Here is a 20,130-nt window from a genome sequence, read left to right as displayed (position 1 = left end):
TGCACACAGTATTATCCCCAATAGTGTCCCCTGCACACACAGTATTAACCCCTATAGTGTCCAATGCACACAGTATTAACCCCTATAGTGTCCAATGCACACAGTATTATCCCCCATAGTGTCCCCTGCACACACAGTATTTACCCCTAGTGTCCCCTGCACACACAGTATTATTAACCCCTATAGTGTCCAATGCACACACAGTATTAACCCCTATAGTGTCCAATGCACACAGTATTAACCCCTATAGTGTCCAATGCACACAGTATTATCCCCCATAGTGTCCCCTGCACACACAGTATTTACCCCTAGTGTCCCCTGCACACACAGTATTATTAACCCCTATAGTGTCCAATGCACACACAGTATTAACCCCTATAGTGTCCAATGCACACACAGTATTAACCCCTATAGTGTCCAATGCACACAGTATTATTAACCCCTATAGTGTCCAATGCACACAGTATTATTAACCCCTATAGTGTCCAATGTACACACAGTATTAACCCCTATAGTGCCCCTGCACACACAGTATTATCCCCCATAGTGTCCCCATATGTCCCACTGTGGACACCTATAAACATTTATTATACTCTGGGGTCTGAAAAGACCCCAGAGTATAATAATCGGAGACCCGGGGGATTAAAACCATTAAAAGAACAGAGACAGTTGCTTACCTGTTCCTGTCGGCTGTCCTGTCCGCTCTTGTCCAGCTTTAATGACGTCAGACGTCACATGACCCGGGAAGCTGGCCTGGGTCATGTGACGTCAGACACGAATGACGGAGGCCTGGCAGGATCGCGGAGAGGTAAGTAACACTGTTTTTTATGTTACCTTACCCCTCCCGGTGCGCCGATCATTATACTCGGGGGTCTGCAAAGACCCCCGAGTATAATGATAGCCTCTGTGGGCCCCGCAGTGTCACTTGCCGATCCCGGCCCAGCCAGGATCGGCAAGTGAATGGGGCCCGTAACGGACTTTTAAAAAAAAAAAAAACGCAGCGGTAGCGGCTGTCACCGGGCCCCCTAATGGCCCGGGCCCTGTGGCAGCTGCTACTGCTGCTACCACGGTAGTTACGCCCCTGAATATGTCCCATCCTTAATTCTAGTAAGACCCAGAACGTCTCTGCACACATTTCCAGGCCGAAGCTTCTATTTGTTAAATTTCAGTTCTGAGCCCCTGCCAGTTTGAAGCAAAGCAGACAATTCCATTTCTTTCCGCTCTTCAGAGATACTTTAATAGATCCTATTTCAGTCAAGTCCTCAGCTGTCTTTCATCGTGTTGTTTTGCTTCTTGGCAGCATCTAAGCAGTGCTGGAAAACTAGCATTATTACATATAGTGCTTCACAAATTATAGCAACGCATAATATTGGAAATTTCCATTGCTATAGCTTTTGACCATATAGCAAATATTTTGATGCTCATATCAAAGTGGGTTAAAAGATTACAAGCTTCTTACAGCCTACTTGCCACATTTATATTATTTAGCCCACATCATAGCATAGACGATAGAGAGAGCCCCCATTAGGGTACTATGTTTTGGCAGTCAGTCTGCCCGGATAATGGTGCATGAAAGCATTTGGTCGTTTTTCCAACCAGAGTGTTGCAGCCCACTGGCAGGTTTCCAAAGTGTGTTGGGTGCTGGGGCACCCCTGATGGGAATCTTATGGCTTTTGTACAACACTTAAAAACATTTGTTTTATGGGACTCCAGTTAAATGGATGCCACAGTGTTTATTTTTTGTACAAAGAAGACCAAAGGACTATGGAGACAGTGAAAGTCATAAGAGCAATCTCTACACATACTATGGAACATCCTGGCGCTGTGTCATACTTAGGTAACTTAAGTCATCATACGTCCATTCTCCAGGGCAAGAATTTTTCCAAAATGTTAATCCATTGAAAGTAGATAACTGTCCTTAATCTAACATTTGGGAGAAAATTAGAGGGTACAGTCAATGCGTCAGCTACTTAAAGGGGGTCTTACACCAGGAAACTTAATATTAAACAAGCCAAAGTGCATTATAGTGGATGTTATGCTGTGCACGATCATACCTTTAGATAGTTCAATAGATGCATCATTTCCATGAAAGTCAATTATAGAAATATGCAAATTAAACTCAAGAGTTATGGGATATGCCAGAGCTTCCAAGGGCTCTAGCCAAGAAATGCTGAAGCTGTCAATCAACTGTACAGGAGCAGCGAAACCTAGAGACTGAGTACTTGGAGGGTACGGTACTCCTTCACTCCACTTTATTTGTAGTTCTAAGAACAATTTTCTCCAGGGAAATGGTGCATGCATTTGAAGAAATATGATTGTACTTCGCATAATGTCCCCCACAATGCATTGTGACTGGTTTGATATTGAATTTCCTGGAGAGACTCCCCTTTAAGGGTACAGGCACCCACATCAAATCAGCAGTACTCTAGTGACACGTAGCACAATACTAAATAATACTATCCAGTATCAACACTACGAGCTGTTCGTCATGAAGAAGAGTCTGAAAAAAAAAATGTACATGCTGACCCAAACCTCTGCCACAGTCAAAATCAACTGCTGTATTCTCTCGGCAAGACATTAATCCACACCTTGGCTCCCCGCACTGTTCTTGTGTAATTCCTTCTACCACAAGAACCGTTTAATTTAATCTTCAAGGTGAAAATAAGTTACAGTATTCAAGCTGCTGCTCCGCATTAATGTACTATAGTTGGATTACTTCACCAACGTTCTCTTTTTAAGCAAGCGAGAATTGCCTACGGCAAAACTGTAGGGGTGTTTCATGTGACCCATCAATAGCTGAAATCAAAAGTTGAAGATTGTCAGAAGCAGAAACAAAGAATAGTTCACCTTCACAGTAAAGTAAGTAGAAGTTACTCTCATATGCTGTAGATAGTGTTTAGGTCTTAAAATTCCATAAATGGCTGACAGCCATTTGAAATGACATATGCCACTTCTGTCACTGTACAATATATACACAACTCCAGATTTTAGCTTCCACAGAAGGCTGAATCCTATTTGAAATGGCATATGTGTTTTTGACAATTAGTAGGGGAAAAAAATTGTCAAACTTCAACTTATCCATTGTATACGTACAGGGAACCTGTCACCATTAACATGCAGTCTAATCTAACAGCATCTTGTTACAGAGCAAAAGGAGCTGGGTAGATTGATATGTAACATTGTGTTATTAAAATATTTAATAGAAATTGTAAGATACTGATAAAAATATCTGCTCTTTTTGTCCTTAAGAGTTCAGTTGTCGGTACTAGACTGTTAAAGGGGTTGCCCCATCTCAAGGATCCTATCTATACTGGTAGCTTGAAGACTTTTCCTAAATATATTGCTTTAGAAATGTTGCTTTGTTTTCCTGCTATATGAACTTATTCCTTCCATTGTTTACACAGTGTTGCCACAACCAAGGACCTGTGAGATAGGACAAGTGACGTCACTTACTCAGTGCAGGACAATCAGTTCAGCTAATTGCAGTTTGCTGATAAAGCCTGGTCTGTTATCTCATGGTTTAGTATGTCAATCAGTTCAGCACCTCCTGTTCCACATCATGATGCTTTCTCAGCAAGATAGGTTCCCTTTAAATCAGGATGGTGGAGCCAGCCAGACTGCAGCTCTGATTCCTGCTCCACCTCCTTCATAAATGGCTGACAGCTATGGTGGGACAAAAACGGTTCCTCTAATTAAGGGAAAAAAAAGTCAATGATTAAATTCTTATGAAAGTAAATATGCAACAAGTTATACATCTAACTATATAATATCACTAATGACAGGTCACATCCCTACAGTGGACAGGCGGCAGAGGGGAGCAGAAGACAGATCCTCTCTGCACAATCTCATCCCTTCCCTCTTCTGCTGCCCAAATCCAGATAAAACTCTTCTGCCGCCTCTTTACACAAGGAGAGTGGCATTGGACAAACACTGATACACGCTAAAGCAAGACAAGTGGGAAAAGGAGAGTACTCTGGGGTATCCAGGCCCCTCATCTTCCATAAAATATTCCTGCCTACTTAACCTCCAACTACACTCTTGACAATGGGAGTCAATGTGCTAAAGGGGTTATCCAGGACTATGATATGGATTACTGCAGCCTCTTCACAAAAACAGCACCATACACTGTATAGTGGTTGTTCTTAGTATTGCAGCTCTGCCTTATTCATTCAAAAGGATATTTAGCTTCAGTATAACCATGTGACAAATGGCCATGGTGATACCATCATCTCCGAAAAAGAAGTGGAGCTCAATATCATAGCCCCAGATATCCCCTTTAACTGTACTGCACCCCAGATTTATTAAAACAAAACGGTCTCAAAGCAAAATGACCTCAGGTGCCTATAGCAACCGATCACACCATAGTTTTCATTTTGTATTCTGCTCCTTAAAAGTTAAATCTGCATTGTTATTGGATGCTATGGGCAACTTAAGAACGTTTTACTTTTAAACCATTTTAATAAAGCAGCCCCTTAAGATCTTTAATACATCCACCTCAAGGTGGTGACGTCTCTCTTCTACCCAGACTGTCAACTAAACAGCTATGGTTTTTATTGCTTCCATATAGTGCCTTGTGGTCCAAACAGCTCTAGAACAGATGGGCTCACAGTGAGAATGTTGGATGAAAGCTGAAAGAAGTCTTCCAGTCTTGTTACAATACAATACAAACCTATAATGTCCACATCCATGCTTGCCGTCATTGGATAGAAACATTCTTGTATACATCCAGATCCTGAAAACCACAGCCATGTAATATTTCTCCCAAATGCATGCAGTCTAGGCAATCTGCTATGAGCGAAGCCACCTGGACGTTCCACTGATACATTGTAACAAATGATAGTGACAGCGGAGAGATTTGTTATGCTGCTGATGTATTTAGGTCACAGAGGAATGTCTAGACTGAGCACAATTGTAGCAAACTCTCAGCTATGAGAAGGATTAGGTCTCTGTGAGTTGCCAACCGCTAAATAGCAAGAGTGTTCACATTTTCTGACCGTAAATACAAATTTTTACAAAAAACATTACATTAGTATACTGCTGCGGGGGAAATAGAAATTATTTAACCAATAATGGCAAAATAAAATTCAGCCTGCAGTTTAAAGCCCTCTGTAGCTGGCAAATGGGATCCGAAGTACCATATAGGGAGGAACACACTCCAGGAGCTCAACCAAAGCGCCGCTTAATAATCTGCTATATAGATATAAATATGTATTCTTGGTTGTCTTTCATATCAGTTTCTTCATACTTCCAGACACAGCCATCTGCTTAGCCTGTGTATCACATGCCTGGTATTATAGCTGCAATTACTCAGGCATGCCAGCATGAAACTCATGAATAATATTTCTAGTCAGCAATTAAAATGTTAAGAGTCAGATTTGTTTGACAGCTCTACTGATCTGTGACAGCACGCCGACATTTCGCTCAAACCCCACTTTCTAGATAGAAACGATAGTTAGATGCAATGCGGTTAGCCTCCCGAACAGACATCTGAATCCAACACATTCAGGGGCTGTTATTACTGTCAAATGTAACAGACTTACAAATGAGATGAGCATTTTCCAAACATTTTGCTTTTTGTATTTTACTGCACCGTTGGCGGTTCGGGTGGATTTTTGCTTTGTTACCAAATGTCTGGGGCTGAAATACGGTTATATAAAAGGCAGCGAATAACCTTGACCAGGTAAAGGGTACAGGCAGCGGCAAGGAAATGACAACCATTCGCAAACAACGGTATTCTCTTTTTAAAGTTCAGCTGGGAAAAGTCGCTGTCTACCAAGCTATCTGATTCTGAATGTCCGCCAACAAAACACTTCACACTTGCACCATGGACCTATACTAGAAAAGTAGCAGCTAACCTACTAAAATGCCAGAGAAACAGAGATAGGGCATTAAACACACTGCTGCGAAGATCAACTATGAAGCTGGTTGGAGATTTTACCTAAGCTGTACAGAGTACAATCGATTCTTCACATAATGTATAGTCTCTTCTGAATGAAAGCGGGCACTTTGACAAGGGACGGAGGTGACGCTAAGGGTTAGAACAGCCATCAGGGTGCCTGCAGCATAAGAAGTCTAGTCATTTGCAGTCAAGAAACTGTTTCACTTTGTGATTTATTGGATGATAATAGGTATGGAAAAAAAAATCAGATCATTTCCATCAAAATTGCAAAATTGCCATTGATTTTTAACTAAATATACCTTTGCATAGCCATTAGAAAGGCTATTCCAGGCATTCCTTTGATTCATTGATTGGCGCCGCAGTTTTTGAATTGGACCACTTTTACTGATATGCAAATTATCCAACATGGATTTGCGATGTTCCCTGAGCACCGTTTGTGTCATCAGCCTTCCCCGGATCTCACCACCCCCTTCTTTACACAGGATCACACAAATGGTGCTCAGGGAACATGTAGAAGTCTTCCGGTGCTCCATTCTATATAATTTCCATATTGATAAAATCGGGCTAATTCAAAAACGCCGATGAGGATCAATGAATAGAAGGTATGCTTAGAATAGGCTAAAGGCTATGCAAAGATATGTTTAGGTAAAAATCACTAATACCAATGATAGACTCCCTTTAAAAGGGTTATAAAAAACTTGATATATATGGCTGACCTGTGGGCTCTGTCTGATATGGCCTGTTATACCGGTATACATCTAAACCAAATATATAATATATCTCATGAGTAGAGATGAGCGAACAGTAAAATGTTCGAGGTTCGATATTCGTTTCGAGTAGCCCCTCAATATTCGACTACTCGAATCGAATATCAAACCCTATTATACTCTATGGGGGGGAAAATGCTCGTTTCAGGGGTAGGCAACATTCGATCAAATTATACTTACCAAGTCCACGAGTGAGGGTCGGGCTGGATCCTCCGAGAAGTCTTCTCCGTGCAGCGTCCCCGCGGCATCTTCCGGCTCTTCATTCACTCTGCCAGGCATCGGGCCTAGGCAGAACCGACTGCGCATGTCCGCACTACAAGCGGGGAAGCTGCACGGGGGAAGCCGCACGGAGAAGACTTCTAAAGGTAGGAGAAGAACCAGCGTTGATTGGCCAACTGTATAGCATTCGGCCAATCAATGCTGGTTCTGCATCGAATTTTTCCATTCGAATAGCGAGTGGTACTCGATCGAGTACGAGTATTTCGAATACCGTAGTATTCGATCGAATACCTACTCAATCGAATACTACTCGCTCATCTCTACTCATGAGTTCTGACCATAGTCAGGTTGTGCATTAGGTAAGTTCACACAGAGCTTTTTGAAAATGGATGAGGATTTTTGAGGCAGATGAGAGGCAGTGGCTAATTTATTTTATTTTTTTTTCACATTTTCATCTACAAAAAAAGAGTCATGAACAGATTCCACCTAAGAACTCCCATAGATACTAGATTAATAAAAACTCCAAAGAGAATAACATACCTTAAGGAAAAAGAAAGATAAAACCGCAATGGGAAGGTTATGGGTCATGTTGACATTGAAAACAGACAACAGGAATGCAATCTGACAAGCAGGTTTACCAGGCTGAGGCATTATTACAATCTGTTATGACTGTACATAATGGAAGGACGAGAGGCAGAGAGAGAAGGTTGAGCATTTCTCCCTGCTGTTCCTCAAAATTGCTGGAGACGACTAAAATAATTCAGAAATATATTTACAATATAAAAAACCGCATTCAGCAGCAATAACACGCTGCACCAAAAACTTTAGTACAATACAGTAGCAATGTAAATAGTCAATGCAGCAAGACAACAATTGCTATATAAAATGAATGAGGGAGTGATCATGAAAGAGAGCTGGACCGCCAATACTGCAGTTACATATGGGGTCCGGTGGCTATAATGGAGTCTGTCAGGTGTTCTTCATTTTTAACCCATTTATGCCAGAGGTTGAAATTTTTCAGTTGTGTGCTATGAGGCTGCTGTTCTGATAATGGAACTCTAGACATAAACGGGTTAAACTGAAAGCTGCGAAGAAAAATGGCCTCTTTCCAACGATTTTTGGTGAACTGTGCAATGGAAACTCCAACGCAGATACACAGTCCTATGAAAAAGTTTGGGCACCCCTATTAATCTTAATCATTTTTAGTTCTAAATATTTTGGTGTTTGCAACAGCCATTTCAGTTTGATATATCTAATAACTGATGGACACAGTAATATTTCAGGATTGAAATGAGGTTTATTGTACTAACAGAAAATGCGCACTATGCATTAAACCAAAATTTGACCGGTGCAAAAATATGGGCACCTCAGCAGAAAAGTGACATTAATATTTAGTACATCCTCCTTTTGCAAAGATAACAGCCTCTAGTCGCTTCCTGTAGCTTTTAATCAGTTCCTGGATCCTGGATGAAGGTATTTTGGACCATTTCTTTCTACAAAACAATTCAAGTTCAGTTAAGTTTGATGGTCGCCGAACATCGACAGCCCGCTCTCAAATGATCTGAAAACAAAGATTGTTCAACATAGTTGTTCAGGGGAAGGATACAAAACGTTGTCTCAGAGATTTAACCTGTCAGTTTCCACTGTGAGGAACATAGTAAGGAAATGGAAGACCACAGGGACAGTTCTTGTTAAGCCCAGAAGTGGCAGGCCAAGAAAAATATCAGAAAGGCAGAGAAGAAGAATGGTGAGAACAGTCAAGGACAATCCACAGACCACCTCCAAAGAGCTGCAGCATCATCTTGCTGCAGATGGTGTCACTGTGCATCGGTCAACTATACAGAGCACTTTGCACAAATAGAAGCTGTATGGGAGAGTGATGAGAAAGAAGCCGTTTCTGCACGTACGCCACAAATAGAGTTGCCTGAGGTATGAAAAAGCACATTTGGACAAGCCAGCTTCATTTTGGAAACAAAAATTGAGTTGTTTGGTTATAAAAAAAGGCGTTATGCATGGCGTCCAAAAAGAAACAGCATTCCAAGAAAAACACATGCTACCCACTGTAAAATTTGGTGGAGGTTCCATCATGCTTTGGGGCTGTGTGGCCAATGCCGGCACCGGGAATCTTGTTAAAGTTGAGAGTCGCATGGATTCCACTCAGTATCAGCAGATTCTTGAGAATAATGTTCAAGAATCAGTGACGAAGTTGAAGTTACGCCGGGGATGGATATTTCAGCAAGACAATGATCCAAAACACCGCTCCAAATCCTCAGGCATTCATGCAGAGGAACAATTACAATGTTCTGGAATGGCCATCCCATTCCCCAGACCTGAATATCATTGAACATCTGTGGGATGATTTGAAGCGGGCTGTCCATGCTCGGCGACCATCTAACTTAACTGAACTTGAATTGTTTGTCCAAAATACCTTTATCCAGGATCCAGGAACTGATTAAAAGCTACAGGAAGCGACTAGAGGCTGTTATCTTTGCAAAAGGAGGATCTACTAAATATTAATGTCACTTTTCTGTTGAGGTGCCCATACTTTTGCACCGGTCAAATTTTGGTTTAATGCATATTGCGCATTTTCTGTTAGTACAATAAACCTCATTTCAATCCTGAAATATTACTGTGTCCATCAGTTATTAGATATATCAAACTGAAATGGCTGTTATAAACACCAAAATATTTAGAACTAAAAATGATTAAGATTAATAGGGGTGCCCAAACTTTTTCATAGGACTGTAAAACAAGCCTAAACAGAAAGGACCATACAACCACAATGGTGAATTTTGCAATAAATTGTGTTTCTAATTGACATGCATCGCTAATTAAAAATTTGACACAGTTTATCATATAGATACATAGCAATGCATATAGAACACAGTATTGGATGTGTATTAATTTTTCATATACAGATGTGGCAGAGTTAAACGAAACTTCTGCAGCGTGGTATCTTATCACAAAAAAACCCAATAAAAAGTCATTGAAAAAGTTTTTCCGATGTCTTTTCACTGTTTTTTGTTTCTTCCTGTGGTAAGATATCACGCCGCTATAGTTTAGCCAATTGCAGAATTTTGGATTAGATCAGGCTGTATTAATGCTCCTGTGTGAACAAGAACAAACCTTCATTCAGGTCCTGATCTACGTTCTCTGAATTATTAGGTTTGGGGATTTTGATCAGTCTTTTCATTTCAAATGGTTAAATCAAGAGTTTCAAAAGCCTAGTACACAACACAAGTAACTATGACACTATAGGAAGGAATTTATTGGCTTTTTGTTGCAGTAATCTGTACAATAGACCTCACTATTTGTATCCTGATGGGGGGAAAAGTGACAATTTAGGTCAGGTACAGAACAGTAAGACTCTCCACGATTTAATTGGGGCTTTTAAGGAAATCTGTTCACACAAATGGCTTTGTTATAGTGGTAATGGGCTTCCTACAAGGTGGAACATATGTTTCCACAGTATCGAGTGTAGCCTGCTCAGTCCAGCCCTGAGTTCTCTAATGGATAATGCAGAATCTGACGGAACAACTGAGAAGGTTATGGTTATGCCGGTCAATGGCAGAAGCTCATAAAATGAAGACAATAAGGATATGTCCGCATGGGGGTGAAACACTGCTGCGCTATTGTACACACTTTCCGTGTGAATTCATGTAGTTTGTATGGATGGAGTGTATTGGAGTGGTTTTATAAAAATCTGTACATAACTTCACATTCACAGTAGATCACTTTTTTGCTTAAAAATCACACTTCTGATTTTCCCTGTCCAATGTAGAGTGTTAAAGGGAATCTGTCAGCAGGAAAATCAGTATCAGACTAATGAAAATACCTTGCAAGGCAGCTTCTACACTTTCCAAAGATGCCTTTCTTATTCTGCATTGCAATATTTTTATGAAAATCAGTGTTTTATTCCTATTATTATGTGTAGAAGCTGAACAGGGCTTTAGGTGAGCTTCTTCTCCTGCCAGGATTTCACTCTCTGCTCCACCACCACTCCTAACTTCTGACCCGCTCCTCTCTCCATTGCATCTTCCTCAATGTCACTCTTTGTCTGCAGTTATGGGTGGTTATCTAAAACAGAGAGTAAATCCCTAGCAGGAGAAGAAATTCCCCTAAAGTCCTTTTCAGCTAATTTGCATAAATATAAAACACCAATTTTCATGAAAATGGAGTTGCAATGCAAAATAAGAAAAGCATCTTTGGATACTGTAGGAGCCGCCCTACAAGTACAGTTCTCAGTCTGATACCTATTTTCCTGCTGGCAGACTCCCTTTAAATCCAGGGCTGTGGAGTTGGAAGCCCAAACCACAGACTCCTTCATTTTTCCACAGACTGACTCTGCCTCCTTTACAAATGGCTGACAGGTCTGAAGTCATCAGCAAGCAACACTTTTCTCTCCGCATTTTTTGTGTGGAAACCACACGGACCCTATCAGTCTATTGCATCCGCGAGTTTCCTAAGGTAACCGCTTTTTTATGTGGATTAGGCTTCCGTTCGGGTTTGGGGGGTCCCCAAGAGGACTCCCTTAACAGAAACCCATGCGCAGATGTGAACCGGGCACAAGTTACACAGCTTTATAGCACCACAAAGCTTCTGTGTACTGCAGTCATTGTAACCTACAAGCATTGTCTAGGGAAGACGACCTCAGGAGAGCATCATGGCTGTCTCCAAGGCTGTTTTCAGCTGGAGAGGATATTTTCCTGTGTACTATGCATGCACTTCATCAGAACTGGAGTACCATAGCATGCACAACAGGAGGTGAGGTATCGGGTCTATAATACGGATGCAAAAAAAAAAAAAAAAAAAAAAAGCAGCCCAATAGGAGTATGGGATTATAATACAACTATATGCTTGAGCCTTTGACCCAAGATACTTATTGGACATGAGTTAATGATCGACCAGGTGTAAATGATGGCTAACGTGATCTCTGTTTCTCATATTTACAATGACATATTATGTAATCCATTTTTTCCTGTCTGAGACCAGTCATTGAGTTGAGCAAGGTTACAGGATATAAACACTGGAACTTGAACCAGAATCTCCAGGCTGACTTACACAATGAATGAGTATAGCCGCAGAGCTAATCATTCTTCAATATGACAATCGCCATGGGGAACGTACACAAACAGCGCTATATAAAGCTAACACGCTCTATTTATGTACAGAAGTGTCCAGGCGAGAGTTCCACCTCCTCATAAGCCGAACATGACCCATTTTGGACCCTCCTGAGTGAAGACATACATTTTTTCAAGTCTTTTTTTTTTTTTTGGCTCATAAAATAGAGATTGAAGCTGAAGTTAAAGAGTTTTTTTTACTTTTATTTTAGATTTAGTGAAATAAGGAATGTACATAAGTGTATTGTATACAGTGTACAACGCCTCCTATAGGTCTTTTCATATACGCCCAACTTCAGATAGACTTATCCAGGTAATATTTGTATCTCCCTTTAAAGGGGCTCTATCAGCAAAATCATGCTGATAGAGCCCCACATATGCGTGAATAGCCTTTAAAAAGGCTATTCAGGCACCGTAAAAGTTATATTAAACAACCCCCCCCCCCCCCATTTTAAAATAAAACCCTAAAAAAGAATGTGCTCTACTTACGGATCGTGCACTCTGGGCGGGCATTCAGGGTGCACCGTCTTCTTCATCCACGCCTCTTCTTCCTCCGATGTCCTCCGGTCCTGTCCTCCTCCGGCGCTCGCGGACTGACACTGATGAAAAAAAATGGCCTGGGCGCCTGCGCAGTAGAAGCCGCATGCTACTGCGCAGGCGCCCAGGCCATTTTTTTATATCAGCGTCAGTTCGCGAACGCCGGAGGAGGACGGGACCGGAGGACATCGGAGAAAGAAGAGGCGGGGATGAAGAAGACGGTGCACCCTGAATGCCCACCCACAGTGCACGATCCGTAAGTAGATAACATTCTTTTTTAGGGTTTTATTTTAAAACAGGGGGGGGGGGTAGTTTAATATAACTTTTACAGTGTAAATGTGTGGCTCTATCAGCATGATTTTGCTGATGGAGCCCCTTTAAGGGTTGCTTCTAGGAAAGAATTGTATGAAAGTACTACATGATGGCACATGGAGCCACAGGGACTTGATTGGCGCTTGAAACCATAAGGACTGTTACCCACATGACTGAGCGCCCATCCCACCGATTGCACTAAACACTACTATACCTGCTCCGGTCACAGTAGTCATAGTAGCTACGTAATTCAGAATTGTGAGCATTTTAACTTAGGTGCACTGCAGACATAGTACAGTGCTGCATTCCACAAGCTGGTACTAAAACCGAGGAAGTGCGCATGCCCAGCAAATACTAACCAGATCATTAAGTCCAAACAGTGAAGAAAACAGACTTCCTAAACCAGTATGGTGTCTATACACTGCATGACACAAGCTTATAAAATCCTTAAGTATTTCAGCTTCAGAAACACAAAACCTGTGGGAATTCACAATCGTGTATTATCTCAGTGACAATCCAACACACAAAAATGTACCCCAGCGTAATCTATATTTCTAAGACAGGAAGACTTATGTAGCAATATATTTACTATGTAGAAGCTGAGCAAGTACATTGGAAGTTATAATGCTGGAAACATGCTCCACATTACATTTATTATCATATTATAAGTTATCAGGGTCGATTATATGCTGGGGCTGGCAGAGCACTGTATGGTAAACCGTGGCATAGACTTTCACAGTGTATCAGTTATATCTACATATGACCCTGAAAGACTAACATTAAAGGCTGACCTCAATCCTTAACAAAGTGTAGAAAAAAGGCATTAAAATCAATTACGTGGCTTCCATTTCTACAGGAATGTCTGCCCTTGGGAAGTACTTCCTACATCATAGGTCAGGCAAAGGGTCAAAATACTTGGCACCCCCTCATTTTTCCCCTAAGATAAACAATGTAGTCACAGCTTGGACAAAACATCCCTACAAGTGAATAGATACAAAGCAAGGACGACTTTTGTGACTTATAGGACACTTGGCATAAGAGAGGAGCAAAGGTTCCTATGCAGGTCTGTTATCATAGTCGAACTCAGATATTAGTCTGCATGTTGTACTCAAGTTGTGTCAAGGTACAAGATCAGAAAATTTACACACTTCTTAGCTTCTTGGGAGTCCTGAAGAGTAAATCTGATCATCGATGCATCTGTATAGAAGCAAGTGATCTACCACTCCATAACTAGGACAGACTGCCATGTAGCTGTAATGGCGACAGCTGTAGCACACCCAAAGATTGATGTCTTGCCCTGCAAACCTGCACTAACACAAGTGAATTGGGTCGTACCGCAATCCTGATGGTCAAAAAGATTGATCACTGCTGTGTATTTCTGCAAGTCAGAATCCTAGGTGCAGGAATATGAGGGTGACATGCCCTCACCAACATAAAACACATCCAAACTGAGCAGCGATATAAACCAATAAATTAAAAGCAATATGTCTAAACTATTCTCTTACAATTAGATATCACAACTGCTCAGCATCTTCTGCTCGAAAACATGTCGCCTGTAATAGGACTATGGTTTCAATGTGACAGGGTCCCTAAAAGCAATTGAGTGCTAGTAACGAGGTTTTAGGTGCAATGGCCACCTACTTCCTAGGATAGGATCACAATCCAAACCTCAGCCTGTCACCTGTCATTCCTAAAGATATACTCACATTAGATCAGTTCTAGAAGTGCTGGACAAGTCCTACAACCTAATCTTATTTAGTAATTTGTCCACATCTTCATTATTCTACTGAGCTATAACTATTCAGTGATGTAACCACGTAAGGAAGCCATATTAACTGTTACCGAACATTTCCAGAAAGCGATATCAACTAAGAAACTCTACATAAGTAACATACTACAGTAGAAATTCAATTTTCCCAAAGTAAGAATAGCAAAAACCAGGTGAACATTAGAAAAAGTAGCAATAGTTAACACAAGTTACCATCAGCATTCAAGATGTGGCAGCTGTCATGAATGGATAATGAAGAAAGTTCCTTCACTAAGCGTATTTATTTATTATGCTTACTTATATAGCGCCATCATATTCTGCAGCACTTTACAGATATTGTCAGTCACTGTCCCATATAGCGCTCTCAATCTACATTCCATCAGTATGTCTTTGGTGTGTGGGAGGAAACCGGAGTAACCGGAGGAAACCCATGCAAACACAGGGAGAACATACAAACTCCTTGCAGGTGTCAGGACAAGCTTCCAAGGTAATGTGTATAAGTGGGACATGTCTATGTATTAAAGATCTAGGGACGGTGTAAACTGTGGTGTGTGGAATCCTCCATTGACATTTCTCATGTCATTCAAAAGCGCCGAAACCATAGTAAGACTACAAAACTGATGACACGCCATGTAATGTTTACTCTTCTCTGGTATTCTGCCTTATGTACATCTATCTAGACACATGCACACATTATATGTGCTCCCTAATAATGTCAAATTTCACAGCTACTTATTTGCATGACACTGGCAAATCCAGTCCAACCCGACCAACTAGTTCTGAGGCCAATTCTGGCTTCACATGAACAAGAACAGCTCATCTTCCAGCCAAAAGCAGAGTTCATGCAGTGCTAAAAACCTGGCATTCATTTACAAAACACCCTTTATATGTAACACCAATCGCCCTCGCCCATGGACAACTCACTGGGCATATACCAGGTTTCAGTCATGAGTCTGGTACACACATAGTAGAGGGCATCTACCATATCCTGGTTTATGGACGCATGGAGATCAGGAAGTGTCACTTGCTGGTCAAGTAAAAACGTGAATAGCTTGAATGAGATCTGATATTTGTTGAACAGGCCACAAAATAATTTATAGATCCAGAGGATGATAATTCATCCCAATTGCCTATGGAATATAATAATGTCTCTTTTTTCACATCCCCACAATTTCATGCATTGCAACATTTACACAACCTATAATATTGCCCATACTGGTTCAAGAATACAATGGCTGAGCAACCTTGGGTGACTGCAAGAGGAATGAGACTTTATAGTCCAGCATGCCCGTTGTCCAGCCTATGCGGAAACATAATAGAACTTACGTTTAGCCTGCCTGTATTACCCAGGAGAACAACACTATGCCCTATCCAGGCGATCATATACTAGTGTGAACATTAGCTTGGAAATGATGATGATGATGAACCAAAGCTAAAAAGAGGAGTGTTCACCTCAAATGAACCCAGGACTGCACAGGTTCTCTGGATGTATAGAACCCTTTAATATGTGAAGCGTTAAAAACCTACAATAACAAAAAATGATATTCTACAAGAGACCTCCTAAACTGCAGTCTCCCATACAAGCGGTGCTGAAACGTTTAGGTACTTTACTTAGCCCTGTGACTCCTCCATTCTGGGAACCAATACAGAATGCATCCAAAATTATGTTTTCAAAAAAAGCGGAATTTTCCTTTAATTATTCACCATATTGACAGCTTGAAAATATGGCAGATCAGCCATTTAAACGTTAGGCAGTATCTGGATGATCAGCAATGTATGAACTACAAGTTCCAGAAGACGTGACTGCTAGGTGTGTTACTGTGGAATGAACAGCTTTGCACCCCCAATCAACACAAGGATCACTTAATAAAGACGCCCACGCACAGGAAAGTCACTGGAGGGGCCAAGGAGCCATGACTTTATTTTACAGAGCAGAGATCACTGCAGACGACATTAGAAGTTGCTTAGAAGATGGAATTGCTGACAGCTACATTTTCCATATGTGGTTAAATAATTGTTACTGATCACAAACCTGGAAAACAAAATGAGCATTCAAAACCACGACATATATAGAACCGCTGTATAAAAATCACTAAAGCCAGAAACATAAGCGAATAGGAATGTCCAAGCCTTACAGAAAATCCTGCCATGGGCTCAGTGCCCAGCACATTAACTCAGACAGTCTCCAAAGCAGAAAAATAAATTACACAAGGCACTTACCGGGTTTGACGGTCTTTAGACGGATGGGTTCCCTGAAGTGCCTTATCACTGCCAGGGTATCACGGTGCGTAAGGCCACTTACTGGCGTTCCATTCACTTCCAACAGTACATCCCCTTGGCTGGGTACCTTGCCTGCAATATAGCTTGCAGCATCCTCTCTGAGGCGGCCCAGGTAAGGGAACTCTCCATGTTCAGCACCCCCGCGGATCTCCAGGAGGGCACTGGGGTCTCCCCCCATCCCAGATAACCCGCATTCCTGCACTTTGCTCAGCCAGTGCTTCTTTTTTTTCAGCGTTTTGGACATGGTGCCGCATACGGGAGATGGGCACTAAACTTTGCTCTCAACAATTAGTGTATTAGTCAAACACTACAATAGCAAATACTACAAAAAAAATTAAGACATTTAACAAAAATAATAATAATCAGACCATATTATTATATTCTTATAAGATTGATACCTACTTAGGTAACAGCTGGCAGCAGTGACAGCACATCTGACAGCTCAGCAGATACCCAACCAGAGAAATACTATTGACTTAATGACAAATGTCACAACAGCTGCATTGATCCTCCAGGAAAATCTAAATTCATAACTCCTAATATCATACACAGCACATTACACACACAGATCACAAGCCATTAGCTCCAAAGACTGGGAAATATCCTACAGATAAGATAAAAGACACAGAAAATCAATGCAGATCCCTATGTACTAAAAGACAACAACTAAAAACAAGTCAGTGCTACAACACAAGCATCTGGACTACACCAAGTACAGGGGAAAGCAATACAGCTAGGAACAGCCAAGGAGATAGATCCACAGCTACAATGCTAGTATCCTGCACAAAACCCCGGAGATTAACCCTTACATGCCCAGCACACCCTGGCTATGGCTCACAAATGTCACATACAAAGCAGCAACAGCTAGAAGAAGGCAGACTATGTATGTGCTCCAATGATCCTGGAATTCTAGGGCACTGGGCAGCTGCAGACAGGCACAAGGCGACTTCGTATTAACCCATTCATGGACACACCACAAGTATTGAGATGACAGTCGATGAATCAGCGGTATATAAGGTATAATGCAGGACCTGCAGCCCTAATATATACTATGGGATGGCAGCAGAAGAGCAGACTTAACCCTAGATTGTCCTTAGCATCACAGACTCTATCATCAGGGTCTCTCAGCTGACCGGCTTGAAAGTTCTGCGGGAGAAGTTAGCCTGGGATGGGGCAAAGAGAGGGGGTGTGCCAGGAAGCAGCCTGTCACTGGTATCCGTGCACATGGAACGAGTCCCTGTTGAATGGAAGGGGGGGCCCGCAGGGGAGAAGCGGGAATCCTCTTCACAGACGGGCTGATGCAGTTACCCGGTGACTCCCCCACGGTATCACCCCCTGCTGCTGATCCAGCTGCGATCCTAGCGCTCTACGTCCGGATGCTGCCTCGATGGAGACTAACAAGGGACTGTGAGCTAGAGAGGGTGCGCAACTCAGCGCTGACTAGAGCCACGCCCATATTCCTATCTAACACCGCCCCCTTGTCGGCACAATACACGCTATAAATCGTAAACCACACCTTATCGCCTGTAGTCACGCCCACATTCCATTTGCAGGACGTGCCCACTTCAGATTCCCTTATGACACGCCCTTTTCAGTGTGACGTTGACGCTCCGGAGTTTTTCGAACGATGTAAACGTCGCAGGCGGAGCGGAGGCGTGGCACCGTCAGTAGTCACCGCCCTTCTCCGAGTATCGGCCCAATAGCTGAGCTCATTTTATATGACTCTACACGCTACTCCGCCTTATGGGAGGAGTTTGCAGCGGATAGCGTTGGTATACTCCTTGTGGAGGGCGTGACGTTAGAAACATTTGTCTGCCTTATAGTCCTATACTAGTAAGGTTAGAAGACAATAGTGTAATGTCCATAAGCGTTCTATAGGAAGATAAATGACGGCTTACTGCAACTTGACTATGAAGAGCACTGTACATAGAGCAGCCATGAGGAGACCAGCTCCAGTGCCTAGTCCTGTGCTTGCTGGGGAGAAATTGCTAGTTACACCTCAGAGGTGCGCCCCAGCTAACTTTTGACTTGAAGCCACCACCCCCACCCAGTGGAAGCCTCGACCCGTCCTCTCCAGCCAACTATCATCCCATCTCACTGCTCCCGTACGCCTCAAAACTGCTTGAGCAACACGTCCACTCAGAACTCTCCTCCTATCTCTCGTCCAACCTGCTCTTTGACAGACTTCAGTCAGGGCTCGTTCACATCTGCGTTGTTCGGTCCTTATTGCAGGTTTCCGTTTCCTGCATAAAACAGATGCAGGAGACGGAAGCCTGCAGGAGACTTTCTCACCCATTCATTTGAATGGGTGAGAAAGCTGTCCGGCCGTGCGCGGCAGTGAGCGTTTTGCGCTCTCCGCCGCGAAACCGGGTTTTATAATCCGGACAGAGTCGGACATGCACTACTCTGTGTCCGGATAAAAAAATCCGGTTTCGCGGCGGAGAGCCTAAAACGCTCACCGCCGCGCACGGCCGGACCCGGTCTATGGTTTCCGTCTTCTGCCATGCAGAAGACGGAAACCATAGTACGGAGACCCTGAACGCAGGTGTGAACCCAGCGTCAGGCTTCAGACTCCGTCACTCCACTGAAACTGCCCTAACAAAAGTCACCAATGACCTGCTAACCGCCAAAGCCAAGCGCCATTACTCTGTCCTCCTCCTCCGCTCTGCCTTTGACACAGTTGACCACTCCCTCCTGTTAGAAATTCTCTCATCCCTTGGTATCTCAGACTTGGCCCTTTCCTGGATCTCCTCATACCTCACCGACCGCACATTCAGCATCTCCCACTCGCACACCACCTCCTCACCTCGCCCTCTCTCTGTAGGTGTCCCCCAAGGCTCCGTCCTAGGACCCCTCCTGTTCTCCATCTACATCCTCGGCCTGAGCCAACTCATAGAATCTCATGGTTTTCAGTACCATTGCTATGCCGATGACACCCAAATCTACATCTCTGGACCAGACATTACCTCACTGCTGGCCAGAGCTCCAGACTGTTTAAGCAGCTGTAGCCTCCTTCCTCTCCTCCTGCTTTCTCAAACGCAACATGGAGAAAACAGAGTTCATCATCTTCACTCCACCCCCTATGGCCCCTCCACCTGACCCATCTATCAAAGTTAACAGAACCACAATTACCCCTGTCTCACAGGCCCGATGCCTTGGGGTAACCCTGGATTCCGACCTATCCTTCAAGTCACACATTCAAACCCTCAACATCTCCTGCCGCCTCCA

The 20,130-nt window shown here is 42.7% G+C and overlaps 1 protein-coding gene across 2 annotated transcripts in view; it reads right to left on the bottom strand.

Annotated features, from left to right (window-relative positions):
• The window catches only part of MAGI3 (membrane associated guanylate kinase, WW and PDZ domain containing 3), a 214,107-nt gene extending 195,807 nt beyond the window's left edge, over nucleotides 1-18,300 (bottom strand). For both annotated transcript variants that reach the window (XM_075264082.1, XM_075264083.1), the window contains exon 1: nucleotides 16,843-18,300. In XM_075264082.1, the coding sequence (XP_075120183.1) occupies nucleotides 16,843-17,146 (304 nt within the window). In that variant the 5' untranslated portion in view covers nucleotides 17,147-18,300. The remainder of the gene's footprint in view (nucleotides 1-16,842) is intronic.
• Nucleotides 18,301-20,130: the final 1,830 nt, after the last annotated feature.

Source organism: Leptodactylus fuscus, chromosome 2 (assembly GCF_031893055.1).
Source record: "Leptodactylus fuscus isolate aLepFus1 chromosome 2, aLepFus1.hap2, whole genome shotgun sequence".
In the NCBI taxonomy this organism is placed as follows: Eukaryota; Metazoa; Chordata; class Amphibia; order Anura; family Leptodactylidae; genus Leptodactylus; species Leptodactylus fuscus.
Note: the sequence above shows the minus strand (reverse complement) of the source record. Positions and strands in the feature narration are given on the sequence as shown.